The sequence below is a fragment of the Electrona antarctica genome, assembly GCF_951216825.1.
Source record: "Electrona antarctica genome assembly, chromosome: 2".
Classification (NCBI taxonomy): domain Eukaryota; kingdom Metazoa; phylum Chordata; class Actinopteri; order Myctophiformes; family Myctophidae; genus Electrona; species Electrona antarctica.
In genome coordinates, this window is record NC_136807.1 from 43,737,838 (window position 1) to 43,759,501 (window position 21,664).

The 21,664-nt window shown below is 42.9% G+C and overlaps 1 protein-coding gene across 9 annotated transcripts in view; it reads left to right on the top strand.

The window, feature by feature from the left end:
- The window catches only part of casz1 (castor zinc finger 1), a 45,903-nt gene extending 25,286 nt beyond the window's left edge, over positions 1–20,617 (top strand). For 5 of the 9 annotated variants that reach the window (XM_079490920.1, XM_079490922.1, XM_079490924.1 and 2 more), the window contains 11 exons: positions 203–326; positions 1,024–1,087; positions 2,211–2,374; positions 2,737–2,859; positions 3,696–4,016; positions 4,122–4,320; positions 5,890–6,070; positions 10,790–10,938; positions 14,280–14,487; positions 15,892–16,323; positions 17,138–20,617. In XM_079490920.1, coding sequence (XP_079347046.1) covers positions 203–326; positions 1,024–1,087; positions 2,211–2,374; positions 2,737–2,859; positions 3,696–4,016; positions 4,122–4,320; positions 5,890–6,070; positions 10,790–10,938; positions 14,280–14,487; positions 15,892–16,323; positions 17,138–18,417 — 3,245 coding nt within the window. In that variant the 3' untranslated portion in view covers positions 18,418–20,617. The remainder of the gene's footprint in view (positions 1–202; positions 327–1,023; positions 1,088–2,210; positions 2,375–2,736; positions 2,860–3,695; positions 4,017–4,121; positions 4,321–5,889; positions 6,071–10,789; positions 10,939–14,279; positions 14,488–15,891; positions 16,324–17,137) is intronic. The other 4 variants (XM_079490921.1, XM_079490923.1, XM_079490927.1 and 1 more) reach the window with 3 other exon arrangements.
- Positions 20,618–21,664: the final 1,047 nt, after the last annotated feature.

The following is a 21,664-nucleotide window of genomic DNA, read 5'->3' on the forward strand; positions in this document are numbered from 1 at the left end:
TTTCCCTCATATATCCCGCCTCTCAATCACCATTTAAAAGGCTTGACGGCCTGACATAATTTGGCAATAATTATCACTCTGAGCATTCTTTTCAGGGGACAGGACAGAAGTCAGATTGGATCTCATCACAGCCTAATAATGCTGACCAACAATAACTTTGTTGTCTCTCTCTCTCTCTCTCTCTCCCCGATGCGGTCCTCAGGGAACGGGCAGCATAGCTCGGTGAGCCGGTTCAATCTAGTTCAAGTGAAGCAGGAGCCAGTGGAGGCCCCCTCCCACGACTCCATGCAAGAGCACAGCCTGGACCTGAGCAAGAAAGACAACAGGTAGGATGAGCACCTGGGGCATCCAAATGCTCTGTTGAAAATTTAAGACGCCGAAAACCTCTTCATTTGCCCAATGGAAGTAATATTTAATCACCAAAAAAGAATGACCTACTCACAACGGAATGTTCAGTACAGTGGGGGACAATAGAGGACAATACTGCACACATTTTCTATATTACTCACTTCGTATCTTATTGTTTGAGAGTAATTACGGAAATTACGTCATATGGCAGCCAAGTCTATTGACTTTTTAAATGTTTGTTTAGAGTACAATGTTTGTTTAAAGGAGTGAGGCACCCCCCACTTCACACGAGTGTGATTTAAAATTTTTTTTTACATAGGATTCTTAAGTAAAAAGATGGAATAAAGGAATTAAGAAACCTTGATAGATTGTTTGTATGTACAACACAACCTTTTTTGGCAGCTTATCTGCATTGCTTTGTCAAACCCATTACAGTTAGATAGATTTACATATCAATTTATGATCCCCATCAACATATTTCTCAATTTCTGTATGAGAGGGATGTTTACCTAAATCTTCAACTCCAATCTTCCCTCTAACTTACGGCGGATCTCATTTCTTGAGAAGCCAGCATTTTTCTTCTTCATTATACATGCACACCTTGTGTGATAAATAGTAATATTTACTGTTCTCATGCAAATCTTGACTAAACATTGTTCATTTTCCTTGTTCCAGTAATGAATCAAACGGACACCCCGTACCGGGGAATACATCTCTTTTATCCTCGCTTATGAATAAGGTAAGATCCATCCATCAAACGCTTTTCATCCCAAGACAAATTAGCGGGACGCGGAGGGGCCTGTTTGTTTTTTAATGTTTCACCGCTAATAAGATGAGTTTGTATCATTTAAATTTTCCAGCCATTTTTCATACAGTGTAATTTTCACAGCACCTCTCACAAATTAATATAATGAAGCAGGAGCTGGGTGCCATGCCAGATATATAGAGATGTTTGTTTTTTGATGAGCTGTTTTGAACTTGCCGTCCATTTTTTCTTTTTTTTTATATCCTCCTTTCTCCTTTTTCTTCCCTGGGATCGCTCTGTATTTATTTATGGAGTTTGTAAATTATTTGATTAAAAAGTCAGCGGAGAAAAAAAAAGAAAAGAGGAAGCCATCACCCTCATTTTTTATCACGGGTAAATGTTAGCGTAGGGATCTTTGAGCGTGTGTGTTTTTGAGAAGATTAAAGTGGACATTGTTTTAATCATACATCTTCTTTGACTGATACAAATGTGCCGGGTGGTTTCCATTACCTTGATGATTTAAAGACAGATCAGCCTCTATTTTTTTCCCCCTCTGGATGGCTAACTGGCTGAGTCTCCTCCTACACCCATCTCTCATTGGCTTTGACAAGCGTAGTTGCTCTCCACAAGGCAGTTGCGTTGAACCCTCTGTCCTACAGCTTTCGCTGTAATGTCAGCCCGCCTTTTGGGGGTCTCGTTCTGAGATGGCGCAGCAGCACTCAATTGCCCTCTGAGGATGTTTGGCACGTGCTCTTGGCCTGTGCTCAAGGCAAAAAGCCCGGATTGTCAAATGCGGCTGAGCTTTTTTGCTTTGCCAAGTTATTTGTGTGTGTGTGTGTGTGTGTGTGTGTGTGTGTGTGTGTGTGTGTGTGTGTGTGTGTGTGTGTGTGTGTGTGTGTGTGTGTGTGTGTGTGTGTGTGTGTGTGTGTGTGTGTGTGTGTGTGTGTGTGTGTGTGTGTGTGTGTGTGTGTGTGTGTGTGTGTGTGTGTGTGTGTGTGTGTGTGTGTGTGTGTGGTAACGGTAACGCAGGCACTGACATGTGCCTTTGGGTGTGTGTGTGCACTGTCTAACCTAACCTGTGCTCAGCTGTTGGTGTCTATGCTGTGTGCTTCTCCAGATGACACATGTGAACCCTGCCCTGTTCAACGCCATGAACCTGAACCTGAAGACAGAGCTGGAGGGCGGCCAGGGATCCGCTGCCTCGGAGGCACCGCAGTACATGTGCAGAGTCATGAAGAGGCCAGACAAGCCCTCTGAGATATGGCGGACATACTTGCGCAGGTACCGAACAACAACCGGAAGGAGCTTTTTGACTCACTGCTAGGCTTTGAGTCACTTATTGTTTGAACTGACTGACTGTAGTGTCGTTTTGTCAGTGAAAGAAATAACTTGCACTGCCAAATTGAAAGCAGCATGCCTAAAAGATCTGGTTGAGTAAATGCTATTCTTCACACATCATTGAAAAGCCCCACAAAATGAAGAGAAACTTGTATTGCGTTTAGGGGAATTTAAGTAGAATGACATGCTCCTGCAAGCGTTTGCTGGCACATAATGGATTTTCACCACAGTGCCCTCTTGGTATTCATTATTTATCTGAGCATAAAGCTGTATTTTATTTACAGCATTTCCATGTTTCTGTTAAGGTTTGACACCGAGGACTACTGCGAGTCTCAGTGTGATTTTCTGCACAAAGTGCATTTCCATTGTCTGGTGGAGGACTGTGGGGCGCTCTTCAGCACTGTGGACGGAGCCATCAAACATGCTAGGTGAGAAGCAACAGTTTGTCTCATCATTGTCTCGATTACCGGCACAGGCTAATTATAGCACTGTAGAGCACCTTCCAGCTTTTGGCTTTATTGATGAAACTGAAATTGAAATCCTGCACTGTCCTGATTGTACAAAATGTGAAATACATTAACATTGTTATTACCAAAATGAGTATTGAGTATTCACACCAACGTTACTAAGACAAACTCCTATACTGCGATAGATAGTATTTCTGCATGCCAATCACTACTTTACTGACAAATTAAGTCATTTATGATTCCGAGCAGGAAACAAAGTCTTTGCACACCTGATCGGCTCAGAGACGGGTGCTTATGCACTGCTAGGCAGGGATCAACGTATTCAAAAAAAATCACACCCGTGTGAACTGAGTGGTGTAAGGTTTTTAAGGTTTTTAAAGATCTTTGGCTAGGTAGGGTCGTCTTCTGATGTGATGATTTGTGACCATGAAGTTGATTCAGCTGGAGTTTTTGTCCGATGTGAGGTATTATATAAGGTAAGGTATTATATAGCCTGATCAGCTCTGATCTTTTTTTGTGCAGAAAAAATGAGCATGGTTGCTACGGTCATCCAGTTCACCCGGGTGTGATTTAATTACGTCAGAAATTATTTTGAACATAGCAACCATGCTCATTTTTTCTGCACACAAAAGCCAGTTGTAGGAGTGGTTTACACCACTCAAAAATGCACAAAAAGTTACCTGCACACCGTCTGCACTGAACACTTTTATTATTTCAGCAACGTTTCGGTCAAAAGACCTTCTCCAGGCAGAAAGAAAAAAGATTCTAGCCTAAAGCATCATTGTGTTTTCCTATAGCTTTCACATCCGAGCCAAAGTGAAGACGGAGGAGCATCCCTTTGGCGAAGCCAAGGAGTTTCGATGCGACGGAGCTCACCAACAGCCCGCTGCCCCGGTCTCCATGGCCAGCAACCCCTCCATGGACATGGCCAACCTCACCTCCACCGGTGGTTACGGCTCCCCTCCTCCCTCCCTGCTGGCCTGGAAGCAGCTGACGGGCAGCATCCCTCAGATGCCCGCCTCCATGCCCAACCTGCCGGCCAACTCACCCCTGGCCACCACCTCCCTGGAGAACTCCAAGCCGCAGGTCAAACCTGGCTTCCTACAGTTCCAGGAAAAGTAAGAGAGACATCCATGTCATGTTGTGTTGCGTGGTCCTGTGCCATTATCGAGATTGATCTTTCAAATTTGACCAAATCGACATTTTTCATTCTGTCCGTCCAGCGATCCCTGTTTGGCCACTGACTGCAAGTACTCCAACAAGTTCCACTTCCACTGCTTGTTTGGGAACTGCAAGTACGTGTGCAAGACCGCCGGCAAGGCCGAGTCCCACTGCCTGGACCACATCAACCCCAGCAACAACCTGCTCAATGTCCGCGACCAGTTCTCCTACTTCTCTCTCCAGTGTCTCTGTCCCAACCAGGTGGGCTATATGGCTGATAAGTTGAGCCTCAGGCTCTGTGGGCTTTGGAGCAGCTGAATCACCAAACTGTCATATCGCAGAGTTTTTCTAAGCATGAAGTATGCTATCTATTAGACCTGTATTTGAGGTTATTTGACTCAAGGCTTTCACAATCGCTTCCTGCCGTCTTCCATCTCCGCTGGGGAAGACAGTCGACTCACCCCCGTAATGCCTGTTTATATGTCAATGATGTCATTTTGACTGCCGCATTCTCCTCTCAGAAAAGGCCAATTTAGCTGATATTACCCAATAAATCATTGTCACCCGACACAGTAAACAAGGCTGTCTGGAATAGGGCAAAAATCAGGGGAATGCTTCGCAAATGAAACCTAAATGGCAGCCCCCCCGCCTGCTCTCGTGAGCCCGTATTTGGAAAACCATTTAAATGAATTCATTAATGTGTCGAAAATCAACCCCTCTCACAAAAAGACCCCCCCTATCCTCCTCCTCCTCCTCTAGCCTGCCCACCTTCTGAACTGAGCGGATCTTATTTGGCCCACTCCTCTGGGAGTCAGGGCCCGCAAACAGATGGCAGTGTACAGACATGTTAAAAAAAGGAGGGGTTCATGGGAAAAGAACCGAGTCTAGACTAAATAATAAAAAAAAATGAGTCTGCTTAGATATACGGGACCCTCCCCAAATGTGCATAAAGGAAGGATTTGGAAGGCATTCAAATGTTTATTTTGTATTATTTAAAAAAGAAAGAATTGGTTCACATTGCAGTAGTAATGTAAACCTTTAACATAATGATCAGATATCAATCACGTCCCAACTTGCCACGTCTAGCAATCTTCAATCATTTAATTATGGTTTTCTACTGTATATTTTTTGTATTTATGCATTGGCAAAAAATGCTAAAAGGGGAAGAAAATTCAAAATCAAAAAATCTTGTATTTTGGTGTGCAGACGACTTTATTTCTTTGTGAGTGCAACCAGATTACACAGTATATTCATGTCTGTGAACAGAGAGTGCAGTGAACTACTATACCACTTAAGCCCTATTTTATACTTATGTCATACAACGGCGTTGCACGAATAATTAATATACCGGTAGCTGATCTCATCTCAACATGTGAGCTTGTAGATAAGCTATCTTCGCTGTTTTTGAAAAACTAGAGCGGTGCCGGTTGGCCACTGGCCTACATGGAACGATGCAAGTTGGAAATGCACGCCCCACCCAGTTATTATGTCCGTGTCCCTTTTATGCCCATATATGGAGTTATTTGTCAGGCATGCCCAAATATGGAGTATATGCTGATGTCAGAACATCATTGTGATGTCAGAACAGGCCAGCTCCATATATGGAGGTGGGGCGAACGGTTCTCCAGTTATGTGGATTACAGACGTACGTACACACGTACATACACACAGAGACGTGGTGCATTTATATTAGGGTGTTGAAATGTTAAGAAAATGTCTGAAAATGTTTGCCTATAATGCAAAAGTATGGACGCCAGCTTTGAAAGTGGTTAAATTCATTTGAACGATGTTTGTTTGAAAACTCTGTCTCTTTGCCTTGTCCCGCTCCAGCACTGCGAGTTCAGAATGAGGGGTCACTACCACTGTCTGAGGCCGGGCTGCTACTTTGTCACCAACATCACCACCAAACTGCCCTGGCACGTCAAGAAGCACGAGAAGGCAGAGCGCCGTGCTGCCAACGGCTTTAGATACTTCACCAAGAGGGAGGAGTGTGGCAGACTGGGTACGCAAAGTAGGCAAAGTGCTTTTCATGCCATTGAGTTGTCTTGGTCACCCCTGTTTTTCTCCACTTACTGTATCTCTTGTCACTTGTTTCCTTTATTGGTACCCTTCCTCACCCGCCTCCCTACACGCACGCACGCACGCACGCACGCACGCACGCACGCACGCACGCACGCACGCACGCACGCACGCACGCACACACACTAACACACACTAACACACACACCAGCACCAATCTCTCCAGCTTTTTGATAATGTTTTGCCAATTGGGAGATATGGGCTAAGGGTGTGAAATCAAGAGAGATGTCGATTGATTTTTACGGGTGGATCTTCTCTCTCCTGGTTTACAGAGGGAGAGAGAGAGATGCTCCCAGTGTTGGCAAATGCAATGTCACGCTATCAGAGCAATTCACATAGCATGAAACAAGCCTGGCTCATACACACACCTTTTGTTGTGAGCGACGGCACAGTGTGTACTCTATGCACCTTGCATTCTGTGTACACAGTACACAGTACTGTACACAGTACACAGTACACAGTATGTACTCTATGCACCTTGCATTCTGTGTACACAGTACACAGTACTGTACACAGTACACAGTATGTACTCTATGCACCTTGTATAGAGTACACAGTATGTACTCTATACACAGTATGTACTCTATGTACTCTATACACAGTATGTACTCTATGTACTCTATACACAGTATGTACTCTATGTACTCTATACACAGTATGTACTCTATGTACTCTATACACAGTATGTACTCTATGTACTCTATACACAGTATGTACTCTATGTACTCTATACACAGTATGTACTCTATGTACTCTATACACAGTATGTACTCTATGTACTCTATACACAGTATGTACTCTATGTACTCTATACACAGTATGTACTCTATGTACTCTATACACAGTATGTACTCTATGTACTCTATACACAGTATGTACTCTATGCACCTTGCATTCTGTGTACACAGTACACAGTACTGTACACAGTACACAGTACACAGTACACAGTATGTACTCTATGCACCTTGCATTACACAGTATGTACTCTATGCACCTTGTTGCATTACACAGTATGTACTCTATGCACCTTGAGTATGTACTCTATGCACCTTGCATTACACAGTATGTACTCTATGCACCTTGCATTACACAGTATGTACTCTATACACAGTATGTACTCTATGCACCTTGCATTACACAGTATGTACTCTATGCACCTTGCATTACACAGTATGTACTCTATGCACCTTGAGTATGTACTCTATGCACCTTGAGTATGTACTCTATGCACCTTGAGTATGTACTCTATGCACCTTGAGTATGTACTCTATGCACCTTGAGTATGTACTCTATGCACCTTGCATTACACAGTATGTACTCTATGCACCTTGCATTACACAGTATGTACTCTATGCACCTTGCATTACACAGTATGTACTCTATGCACCTTGAGTATGTACTCTATGCACCTTGCATTACACAGTATGTACTCTATGCACCTTGCATTACACAGTATGTACTCTATGCACCTTGCATTACACAGTATGTACTCTATGCACCTTGCATTACACAGTATGTACTCTATACACAGTATGTACTCTATGCACCTTGCATTACACAGTATGTACTCTATGCACCTTGCATTACACAGTATGTACTCTATACACAGTATGTACTCTATGCACCTTGCATTACACAGTATGTACTCTATGCACCTTGCATTACACAGTATGTACTCTATGCACCTTGCATTACACAGTATGTACTCTATGCACCTTGCATTACACAGTATGTACTCTATACACAGTATGTACTCTATGCACCTTGCATTACACAGTATGTACTCTATGCACCTTGCATTACACAGTATGTACTCTATGCACCTTGAGTATGTACTCTATGCACCTTGAGTATGTACTCTATGCACCTTGAGTATGTACTCTATGCACCTTGAGTATGTACTCTATGCACCTTGAGTATGTACTCTATGCACCTTGCATTACACAGTATGTACTCTATGCACCTTGCATTACACAGTATGTACTCTATGCACCTTGCATTACACAGTATGTACTCTATGCACCTTGAGTATGTACTCTATGCACCTTGCATTACACAGTATGTACTCTATGCACCTTGCATTACACAGTATGTACTCTATGCACCTTGCATTACACAGTATGTACTCTATGCACCTTGCATTACACAGTATGTACTCTATACACAGTATGTACTCTATACACAGTATGTACTCTATACACAGTATGTACTCTATACACAGTATGTACTCTATGCACCTTGCATTACACAGTATGTACTCTATACACAGTATGTACTCTATACACAGTATGTACTCTATGCACCTTGCATTACACAGTATGTACTCTATACACCTTGCATTACACAGTATGTACTCTATACACCTTGCATTACACAGTATGTACTCTATACACCTTGCATTACACAGTATGTACTCTATACACAGTATGTACTCTATACACAGTATGTACTCTATACACAGTATGTACTCTATACACAGTATGTACTCTATACACAGTATGTACTCTATGCACCTTGAGTATGTACTCTATGCACCTTGAGTATGTACTCTATGCACCTTGCATTACACAGTATGTACTCTATGCACCTTGCATTACACAGTATGTACTCTATACACAGTATGTACTCTATACACAGTATGTACTCTATGCACCTTGCATTACACAGTATGTACTCTATACACAGTATGTACTCTATACACAGTATGTACTCTATACACAGTATGTACTCTATACACAGTATGCACAGTATGTACTCTATACACAGTATGTACTCTATGCACCTTGCATTACACAGTATGTACTCTATACACAGTATGTACTCTATACACAGTATGTACTCTATACACAGTATGTACTCTATACACAGTATGTACTCTATACACAGTATGTACTCTATACACAGTATGTACTCTATACACAGTATGTACTCTATGCACCTTGCATTCTGTGCCATCAAGTCTCTACCGCTGTTCTTTCCTATATTATGTTCTATAATGAATAAAATAAAAAAAAGGACGGCCATCATATCTAGGCTGTTTTCATCTTCCTTTTTCCCATTTCTGAAATGAGCAATTAGATTTGTGTTTGTTAATTACCTGGCTTGTCTGGCTTAGCCTGTTGTGGAGCTGCACCTCACAGCCTCCATTGCCATCACACACAAATTAAAACTGATCTCCTTTTTTCTCTCCTTTCATACAGTTACACATAAGCTTTTCACACATACACACACACACACGCACATGCGCACGTGCGCGCGCGTGCACACACACACACACACACACACACACACACACACACACACACACACACACACACACACACACACACACACACACACGCACACACAGCAAACAAAAAAGCGGGGCCTAAACAGCTGTTTTTTGTCTCCAGGCTGATCTGCCTGGCTGTATTGTTTGGGTTGGGTTGGGGGGTGGCGGGGGGGGGGGGGGGGAGGTTGGCTGAAGGGATTACCACTGCTAGCACTCGAGTCATAAAGAATTGATGGGTTATACCAGTATCCATGGCAGCAACATTAAACTGAACACAGGCGATGATGTTACCTGGTTCCTGTCTCACAAAAGGCCCTCCGTGTTGCGGGGGTTACTGTTATTTGCTCAACTTTGGCGTGTTTAAAACATTGTGTGTACAAAAGCTATTTGATGACACAGACGTGTTGTGCCCTTCACCGGGTGTCATGGTTACTGACATGCTAGCACCTGCCCAGCATCGTACTCTTTCAATTATTTCTGCCTGCTTTTATATAATGGTATTTGATTAACCCATTTTGACCTGACCTCAAAATTAAAAAAATAAAGTCTTCTAAATAATGAAAATTTTCGGAAAGATTTGAGGCCCATTTTAACGATTTTTCAAAAATAGCAGACCTACAAGTTCATAGCGCGCCACTCGGTGGCGCGCTATGAGCTTGTAGATCTGCTATTTTTCAATAGCTAAATTATAACATAATGTTTAAAACACCAAAAGGGGTTCCCGCCCAAAATGGGTTAACAGGCACAAAAAGGAACATTCATTTAATTTAAAATCATAAAGCAATTAGAGCCGGAGCGGTTTAAAAACGGGAGGAAAAGAACAGAAGAATATGGAACAGACAACGCCGCCGTAGAGGAACAAAGGGAAGGGCGACAATGGAGAGATTCTGAAAAATGAATTTAATATGGGAATAATTGTATATTTACTTTGGTTTGCAGGGGTGTGTGCATTATTGGCCCACGGAAAATATGAGAATTTATTTATGTAAATTCCTAATTGAATAAAGCATGTCAGAGTAATAAAAGAGCTCCACAGGTTTAGTCCACAGAAGCCCCAGACTTGCTCAGTGTGACACTGGGAGTGATCTAATATTCCCTCCTACGTGTAACCCTCCGAAACACTTTGAAATGTGATCCCTCTTTTGTCCCTGGCCTCGTCGTCAACATGTCAGAGTGGCATCACGACATAAAAAAACATCTAAAAACATTTCCTTTTGATTTTGATCTCATCACACTTTGTCACACTGTCACTAACTGAGTTCGTCTGGCTTTCGCATACAGTACGTCACAGTTCAGACCAGAGAGAAGGCTGTGCAGCCAAGTTTGCAGGTTAATTGTTGAGTTGTTTACCAGTGTATACCCTTTGTTTCTTCTCTGTAGGCTGCAAGTATAACCAAGTGAACAGCCATTTCCACTGCATCCGTGACGGCTGTCAGTTCTCCTTCCTGCTCAAGCATCAGATGACGTCACACGCTCGCAAACACATGAGGCGGATGCTGGGGAAACACTTTGACAGGGTTCCATCCCAGGTAGAGTACTGCGTGATGCGTTCAAATTCAATCAGTGTCATGGCGCCATTTCAAAAGGGAGCACTTAGATTGGGTCATAGTATCCCTATTCGGGGAATGTCATAATAATAGGCGAGATTTAGCAAAGATTGAAGAACATTCAACAGCGAGCGATGTGAGCAATGTATAGGATTGGCTGTTGTCGCTATTTGACGTACAGTTGGAGGCCATCGATATTGTCCTTTTCTTTTTGCTGAGGTTTGTGTGATCTGCGCAAAACCCCTTTTGGTGTTTTAAACATTGTTATAATTTAGCTATTGAAAAATAGCAGATCTATAAGCTCATAGCGCGCCACCGAGTGGCGCGCTACGAGCTTGTAGGTCTGCTATTTTTGAAAAATCGTGAAAATATTTATTTCAGAAAACTGGATTTAGAAGGATTTTTGAAAATGTTGAGGTCAGGCCTAAATGGGTCAAATGATAAGGGACAATATCGGTGGCACCCAACTGTACACCGAAGCATAATCACGGTGTTGTACATTGTTACGTCAGCAAGACAAAGCAGAGTTCCTTCCTTTGCACACGCGTAACAAATGTGACAGACATGCCTCGTACAGTAAAGTTTGTAGATTCCTCATTTTTCACCCATGCTTCCTGTTCTGCGAGTCACGTGTATAAATAAGAATAACGAGCGCCGTGGTTGGCAGTTTGTAAAGCAAAGGAAAATACCTGTCATAGCCTGTCACGGCAGTCAACGACAAATGGAACCTGAAATGGCTTTGATGAAGGTTTCTTTTTTATTGTTAAGCCATTTTGGGCGGGAACCCCTTTTGGTGTTAGCATTATGTTATGCTTTAGCTATTGAAAAATAGCCGATCTACAAGCTCATAGCGCGCCACCGAGTGGCGCGCTACGAGCTTGTAGGTCTGCTATTTTTGAAAAATCGAAGAACGAAACATAGCTTTTTCAGAAAACTGTCAGGATGTAGAAGACATTTTTAGAATCTGATCTCAGGTCAGAATGGGTTAAGCTCTGTGGTATGTACAGTATGCAGAAGAGAGGTGTGCACATGTGGTATTTCTTGTTCTATTTGTTCCATTTTGAACATTTCACATACTGTAAGTAAGACACGCTCTTAGGAAAGATTGGTGTTCTGGTGAAGAAATGTTGTCTGCGTTGCCTGCTAGGAAACACTTCATTTTGATGGTGACTTAAATCATATGAAGGGTATTCGTTCCAAAAATACTGCATATATCCATTTGCTATTTACTCTCGGAAAAAATAACATGATATTCATTGATCAATATCCAAAAAAGACACGTTACATCCTTACTATTATATTATATTACTATTCAAGTCCAGCACTCAGTTTAACTTTCCTTCCAACAATCCTGATGTCATATTCACTGTTCTTATATGTGTTTTAAAGTGATTTGGTTGTTGTTATTAAAGTAAGTGTTATTATTCTGATAATAAGCATTGCTAGTATGTGTTTGTTCAGTAACAGGGGGATCTCCAGCTCTTTGGTCAACAGAAAATGATTTTTTTTGGGGGGTTGGGATACAAATGTTATCAGGAAAGAGAACTCATAAAGGATAAACAAGCACAATTGTGTTTTGACAGTGAAGTGAAGTGATGACAAATTTAAAATAGCAGACCTACAAGCTCATATCGCGCCACTCGGTGGCGCGCTATGAGCTTGTAGATCTGCTATTTTAAATTTGCCAGAACACTATAAAATTGAAGCTGATAATGGGTACTCTCTCCTGATTCATTGAAATTGGCAACCCACCTGAACATGTATTTTGTGTTTATTAAAGAGCTGAAGAGACAGGGAGACCCCTGTTACTGGAAAAAACACTATATTATACTTGCTATCAATGCAATGATTGCTATCAAAATATAGAGCTTTACAACTAATCTTATTGTTGTATTAACCAAACAAACCACTTTTATCCTACTGTTGCACTTTTTGTAATCTTGACAGCATTGCAAATGAGGGTACAACCTCAATGTTATTTTTGATAAATACATATAGGTATCAATCAATCAATCAATCAATCAATCAATCAATCAATTAATCAATCTGTATGTGTTACAGTTTTCAGACAGACAATGCATCACAATTCACATCAAACTATTAATTTGGTAATGCATACAGGTTTATGCTTTTTTTGAAAAGCTACAGTAGGTGAGAAATTGACCTAATTTCTGACAATAATTCTGTCGCTTTATCGCTAGGTAATATCTGCATTCTGTGTGGATGTAATCATGACCCAAATTAGCAGTTAGATTGATGAAAACGAAGCGCACAAAAATTCTACCAGTAAGGTGTCAAGTTTGTAATCAAATTATATACTGTATATATTTATATACATGACATTGACTGACAATATATATCTAGTTCTTATGATGATGATGATGATGATGATGATGGTTATCCATCCATCTTCAACCGCTTATCCGTAGTCAGGTCGTGGGGGCAACAGCTCCACCAGAGAGCTCCAGACTTCCCTCTCAAGAGCAACATTAGTAACTTCATTCTGGGGAATCCCGAGACATTCCAATTCCATCTGATACTTGGTCTGCCGGGGGGGTCTCCTTCCAGTGGGACATGCATCGAGGACCTCCCTAGAGAGACGCTCGAGAGGCATCCTAACCAGATGCCTGAACCACCTACGCTGGCTCCTTTCCAAGTGAAGAAGCAGCGGTTCTACTCTGAGTCTCTCTCGCGTATCTGAACTTCTCACCACATCTCTAAATGCCATTATTATTATTATTACCAGTAATAGAGAAGTGCACACATCCGCCTGGGTGGCGGCAGATCAGGACTGCTGGGCGAGAGCTGGCGCTTTGGCATGGGGGGAGGATCAACATATGGAATGATTTCTGTACTGGCCATATATGGAGTGTAGGAAGGATGGGTGGGGAGGATCAACATATGGAATGTCAGAACAGGTCAGCTCCATATATGGAGATCTAAGGGTTTGAGGTTTGAGGTCAGATGTAGAGTTGCTGGCCGGCTCCATATATGCAGATCTAGGTGATGATCCAGTCTTCTCCACGTATGGTTATCCAGGGTTAGATGAGGTCAGTGTCGTGATCTTCATATATGGAGATGTCCATATATGGTGGCATGACGTGTCACGAGGCGTGACCATATATGGAGGTGTGATGTCACGAGCCGTGACCATATATGGAGGCGTGACTAACACACGGAGATGGAGGTTTTCATAGTATATGAAAACCTCCTAATTTGTGACCTATATGGTCGCAATTATATTACAATTACTATAATGCACAGTAATAGTGTATCTGGCTTTGTCCATGCTAAACGCACTGTGCTCCCTTATGCCCCCTCAGGCGATGTCCCATGGCCAGAGGGCAGAGCACATGGCCATGGGGTCCCTCGGCCACAGCATGACCGGAGGCTTCTCCTCCAACGTGATGGATGAAACGGACGACTACATGGACTACATGGGTGGAGGCAGCCCCCTGGGCCTGTCCTCGGAGTCCTCCAACCAGGACCGCAGCTGCACCAGCACCCCTGGCAACGAGGGCTCGCCTGCAGGTTAGTTCACAGATACATAGAAATGGGTCTCTTTTTGTGCGTGTGTGGAAGTGGTGGTAGGCCTAACTACTAAGTACATTTGTACTTTTAAGTACCTCAAAACTGTACAGTTTTGAGGTATTTGTACTTTACTTGAGTATTTCCAATATCCAATACTTTTACTTATTCTCCATTACATCTCAGATCCAAATATTGTACTTTTATACTATTACATTTAATTGACAGCTTTAGTTACTAGTTACTGTGTCGATTGGATTATTATTACAAAACATACGTTACCCACTCCAGCCCTAATACATTTTGGCCATTTGAAAATAGCTGCTCTACAAGCTTACAATGTGTCACAATGCCATGCATTGTGAACTTGTCGATCGGCAATCTTTGCTACTTTTATGTGACACTATTGATTACTGAATGAATGAATGAATTATTATTATGAATGAATTATTATTAGGTAGCATGACACTTCAATAAAATAATTAATTATTTTATTGAAGTGTCATGCTACCTCGTGGCCCATCCCTCATGGGATTATATGACACCCTTTCATACAGTTACAATTACTCTTCTTATTACACTGTTACTATTCATTTACCACAAAAAAAAACGTTTTAAATATAGTTGAATAGAGTTGAAGGTTTGTGCCCAACAGTGATGATATTGAACCTTACATGTGTTTAAAAGTGTCAGCCGGTTAGATCTAACTGAGAAGTCATTGTCAAGAACGATTTTGGTTACGGTATATCATTAGTCAATTCATTTTTGTTTGGTTAATACAATAAGGTTTGTTTTGTTGAAATAATCCAGTGCTTGTTACGTCCAGACGAGATATTTCACAGGCTATATTCTGCAGTCATGGAATTGAGTTTAAAATGGTTTGATGTCTCAAGGCTATATTCTTATATTCTTATGTACACGATATGCATCTCGGACAATACATCTCTATTTGCTTAATGGTCAGCCTCACAAACGTCAGCGTTTTGAGTTATTACACTTCAAATTAAATTTGTTCTTTCACCCCATATACTGTACTGTGTCAAACTGTGGTGAAACTATAACATTGAGCTTCATGACTTCTTTAAATACTTTAGAGTGTTAAACACAGGTCTTATTTCTTAAACCTATTGAACAGACACACATTTTCTTTCCCCCCCCCCCTCCAAAATCTGAGCCTGCCATCATTTACATTTGTTGCTAATAAAATCCACTACGCTCATCATTGTTGCTTTGGCTGGTTGTTGGGGTTACTTGTCTTGATTGGGCTTCATTTTGTATCATTCTCTTATCTTTCCCCCTCTTCTTTACTTCTCATCCCTGTGTGTATGATTGGATCCTTTGTGTTTTTGTGTCTCCCCCTCTATGTCTGTCCTCCTCCACCTTTCCCTGGTCGTCCTGTCTCTCCAGGACACGGCTACCACGTCACCACTTCTTCTGCTCCTTCCACCCCTGCTGACACTAGCGCTCCCCAAAACGCACCTCCGCCTCATCCTCCTCCACCACCACCACCACCACTTCCTACTTCTATTTCTCTTGCCCTTCATCCTGGACTCCATCAATCCCATGTCTCATCTCTCTCTCTCCATCAGTCCCAGAACCCATCTCTCTCCCTACTTCATCAGTCCCAGAACCCATCTCTCTCTCCCGCTCTTCTCCGACCTCCTCTTTCTTCACTCCCGTACCTCCTTTCTCCATCCTGTCTGTCATACTCTCTGCTCAGCGCCTCTCTGGGAGCCACTCGGAGTGTTGTCATGCCAACCAACACACCAGCTTTCAGCCCCATCATTGCCACTCCGTCTCCGGTTAAAAATGACGTCCCTATAGTACAGGATGCTGCAGGTACTTATCCCCGGTGCAAATCCAACACTGCAGCCTGTCATTCTCAATCTGAGTCCACTACTTTATTTTACTGTCTTATCCAATATTATATGACAAATACTTTATGAGAAAGCCAAAGACTTCCAAGCATGCAAAAAAACTGAAAACACCTCTAGGGAAACAAATCCAGGAAAAGTGCATGCTTACCTGTCTGTGGTGGGTACAGTAACACAGGACAACAATGTCCCAGAGCAAGTTTTATGTAATTACATCATGTATGCGTTCGTCACACTATAAGGTAGCATTCCACTTTATTGGAATTCACTGGGCTTTGGAGTCGGTGCCGTAAATCCAGCACCTGTAGTCCCAAAGCCTTGGCCTTGTTTAGCCTCCATTAACAAAGACTGCATCACCGGCCTCTTATTTTAATCACGCCTCAAGTTTTATCGAGGCCTACTGCTTCCTGTCATGCAGAACAGGGATCACATCATTAGCAGTGACCCCAGGGGTGCTGGAGAAGGTGGGCACCCCTCGTAAAAACACAACATGGAGATAAGAGTGGGCAGTTAAGACCAACAGCTCCGCCTCCGTTTGGAGGCGGTAGAAGACACCCTGTAAAAGTGTCATGTTCCTTTTAGCAGCGAAGCAAATCTGTCATTTTCTCCCTCCTTTAATCATTGTTGGAATGCAGAATCTCACTGCTTACTCAGCCATTAGCCACTTCTGGCTGAGTAAGGAGTCAACTGCTTGGTGTAGTTGTAGAGTTTGCACTGTGCTCTGATCAGTCATGTTTGTCTGACATGCTTCCTTTTTTTTATTTGTTCCCCGTCTTTAGGCAATACCATCTCCATCCCTACGGCAGCTGGTGCCAAGAAACGCTTCTGGATCATCGAGGACATGTCGCCCTTTGGCAAACGCCGCAAGACGGCCTCGTCGCGCAAGATGCTGGACGAGGGCATGATGCTGGAGGGCTTCCGCCGATACGACCTGTACGAGGACTGCAAGGACCCTACCTGCCAGTTCTCGCTGAAGGTCACCCACTACCACTGCACGCGCGAGAACTGCGGCTACAAGTTCTGCGGCCGCACCCACATGTACAAGCACGCGCAGCACCACGACCGCGTGGACAACCTGGTGCTGGACGACTTCAAGCGCTTCAAGTCCTCGCTGAGCTGCAACTTCCCCGACTGCCAGTTCTCGGGCAACAGCACCCACTTCCACTGCCTCCGCTGTGGCTTCCGCTGCACCGACAGCACCAAGGTAACGGCCCACCGCAAGCACCACGGCAAACAGGACGTGATCACCGCCGCCGGCTTCTGCCAGTTCAGCTCCAGCCTGGACTGCGAGGTCGCCGACTGCAAGTACAAGCTCAAGTGCTCGCACTTCCACTGCACCTTCCCAGAGTGCAAGCACACTGTGGTGGGCATGTCCCAGATGGACTCCCACAAGCGCAAGCACGAGAAGCAGGAGCGGGGAGAGCTGCCATCCGTGTCCCCCCTGCACCAAGACGTGGCGCACCACCTCGGCGGCGGTCTGTCGGCGATTTCCTCGGCTTCTCTGGGTCTTCCCTCTCCCGGTGGCCTGCATGGAATGGGCCACAACCACTACACCAATGCTCCTTCCATGCTCTACCCGCCGCCGGTCAGCATGCACTCTGAGTATACCCACCCATACCCAACGTCTTCAGTCAGCCTGGACAGCTCTCTCAACCTGGGCACAGAAAACAGCAGCTCCCTGTTCTTCCTGAAGAACGCAGTCGGCCTGGGCCTCAGCGACTCACTGGACCTCAGCAAGAAGATGCACCACAACTCAACCATGGCTATGGCCCTTGGTCCAAACCCCACACCCCCACTGGGGCTGTCGGCACCGCAGGAGGACACCACAGGCACGTCTGGCGACACCGAAGATGACATGTCGCCAGAGGAGGAGGCAAACCCGGAAGAGGAAGAGGAGGAGGAGGAGGAGGAAAAAGCAGAGGAGGACCTCAACACTGACTCATATGAAGATTCGATGCCAGAGCCTGACGGTGAAAAGGACAATGGCGAGAGTTTCGATGCTTCCGTTAACCACACTGACGCTTTCCAACTGGAAAAGGCAGAGGCCGATGACCCGTGAAAAAAATAATAATAATACAGACTGTATAGGAACTGACTATGAACCCTGTGTACTAGGAACAAACAGAAAATAAAACGGCCTCATTTATCATGTTCATAGACACTTCATATGACAAAATAAAACCCGGAGAAATGACGGCCCAAGATGATTTATTATGATGTTTACAAGACGACCAACATTATTAATTCAATTATGCATTAAAAAAAATGAACGGAGACACAAAGAATTAGGCCCTCTTTTACACGCGGGGCAGCAATGTAAACATTTTACTACACATCAGTCTTTTTGTGTGTGTGCATGTTTGACTTAATTTATTTTATTTCTGTTTTCACTTTTTTGTGTGGAAAAAAGAAAACAAAAAGAAAAACAAAATATCTCTATATAATTATATATGTAAGTGTGTGTGTGCGCGTGTGTGCGTGTGTGTGCGCGTGTGTGCGCGTGTGTGTGCGCGTGCGTGCGTGTGTGTGTGTGTGTGTGTGTGCGTGTGTGTGTACACGCGTGCGTGAGTGCGTGTGAGGATGTTGATATACAAAAGCAAATAGCTGGTCCAGTCGATATGAACTGTGGGGCCCTGGTATAAAAAAGGGACATGGATCACTAAGGAGAAATTATGAAAGAGAATGTGTTCAAACATTTGATCATTTTTCTGTAATATTATTATTAATATTATTATTATTATTACTACAACACATTTGAGAGCAAAGGGTTAGCATTTTGCTTTAGCCTGTGCCCATCTCTCTCTCCAACGTTTTTTGCAAGGTATTTATTGTTATGTTCTCAATGACATTGTAGAATTGACCAGTGACTGCACGGTCAGTCTCAGCTGCAGACGGGGCATCTACTCGCACCTCATGAGCAAGCTATCAGTGTATAAGCAGTCCTCTCTGACATTCTGCTAGAACCTGTTCAACTAGCACCAAAATCCAAGCTCTCCCCCATGTCATTTCACCCTCCGCACCCCCCTTCCCCGCCCACCCACCCACCCCCCCATGTTGAGGAATCAAGTTTGTGTATGGATAGTGGACTTTTCTATTAGCTGACGGTGACAACGATGACTAGAGATACACGAATCATATATTTAAAAAAAAAAAAAAATCTATATTTTTGTTACCGTTTTGCATCATTGCATTGACAGTTTTCGTTCCATGTTTTGTTGTTAAGTAAGATGCATATCGATTTGTAAGAGGGCGAGGTCATGACTGATGACCAAGCAACGGTGGCGGGGGGAGGGTGAAATGGACCGGATGCGACGTGGGATGATGATGATAGCGTCAGGGAGCTTGTGATGTGTTTGAAAATGTACAGACCCAAAAACGTTGTTTTTTTGTTTTCCATTCACTCTGGCTGTGGTTGAGCTCCTCCTGTTGTAAAGATGAATTTATGCTCCCAACGCGTGACGGCGTCGCTTGACGACAGGAACCCATTTGAAGAACTTAACTGAAAATCAATTCTTGTCGGCAAGAGACACCATCATGCTACGGAATATAAATTAGGCTTAACGGTTTTTATTTAATATTTATGTGACCTTCCAATGAGACATTTTAGGGTGTTATTGCACTTTTTAGGTTAATTTTTACCTTCGGAAGAAATTTGACATATATCTTTTAACAGGGAATTTTGCTTTAAGATGTTTTATTTCACTTTTTTTGTTGCTTTTTTTGCTTTGATGCACAAATAGATGTTAGTGTGACAAAGAACTGTTGTTCTGTGGTTTATTTAAAGACTGGTTTTTATTTGCTTCAGTCATTGGACGGTTTAAAAAATGCAAAAAAAGGGGGGGAGGCGTGCTGAAAATATGGCGACCTGTCAAGAAACACTAATATGAACTGTGATTTATAAATCAATTCTCAACAAGATCGTGGCACTGCTCAGATTACCAACCTGTCAAAAGCCACCTTTCTGATTTCTATTCACCCAAATGTGTAAAACAGAGGTGTGGACAGACACTGTAGGCCTAATTATGAATTATGTCCTGAACTTGGCTTTGGAAATACATCTTCATAATATAGGGAAATAATGTGTGCAGATATTGATTCTCCAGATATTGTTTTGAGAATAAAAAGAAAAAAAAAGGTTGTACAGTATTTTCCTCTGTAAAAAAATAACTATATGAACAAAATGCTCTTTGATGAACAGCTTCCTTTAAAAAGAAAACCATAAAAAGGAGAAATGAATAATAAAAAGTTAAAAATTGAAATAGCCTCACCATAGTTTGCTTGTGTGCTTGGAATGTTATTTGTATCTTTTAATTTAATTGTTATTCTGGAAGAAGTTAGCAAAAACAAGTTAGGACCCTATTCATACCGTAGCAATGGCACCGGAGATTTTTTTTTTACTTTGATACTTTTGCATAAAAACAAAAAAACGTTCCTCTTTTTTGCAGACAATATTTAAAGCTCACACTAAAATACACTGATTTGGATTTCCTCACCGATGTTTGTGATTTATTTAACGACTTGTTTTATCCATTTTTGTTTGTATGTGATTTTTGTGTGTGCATTTTGTTTTTAATTAATTGGAATTCTTGGTTTATATATTTACTTTGCTGTGGGCATGCCTCGTTCACAGACTGAAGTGTCTCCTCAGACTCAATTGCAAGGCATCACTATTTGTTTTGTTTCTTTATAAATTGACATAGCTGTTGGACTGGGAGACATTGTGCACTTGAATACCGTGCGTGCGTGCGTGCGTGCGTGCGTGTGTGTGTGTGTAAAATAGCAGGATTTGTAAAAAGTTGAAAATAAAGAAACTATAATTATTCTAATGATGATACATACTGCTTGATATAGTGCTTTAGCCTGAGGACATGTTGAGTCAGAGTGAGAGGTGCTACTGGCTGACCCAGGTTAACTATCCCCAAATAGATGCAGCAGGGCCGGGGTGTGAGCTCCAAGTGGTCAGGTGGTGTGTGTCTCAGTGGTACTACTGAAGGGGTTTGACGGTGTGTCTCCACTCTCCAACCCCTGAGAAAGAGACAGATAGATGCATGGCCACTCTGAAGCAGCCCAGAATTGTGGAGCTGCTCTGGCTTCTGAGAGCCATGGGGCCTTTTCATTAGATCGCGCAGCTCTCCTCTGTTTGGTTCCGTTTAGGGATTTCTTACAGCGAAGAGTTCATCCAAATGGATTCATCCCAGAATTTGAAGCAAAACTATTTGTTGGAGGGGTGGGGCGGGAGGGCCGGGGGACCCCAACCATTACACTACGGACCGTTCAGCTGAGCCTAATTTGTACTTGATCGTAAA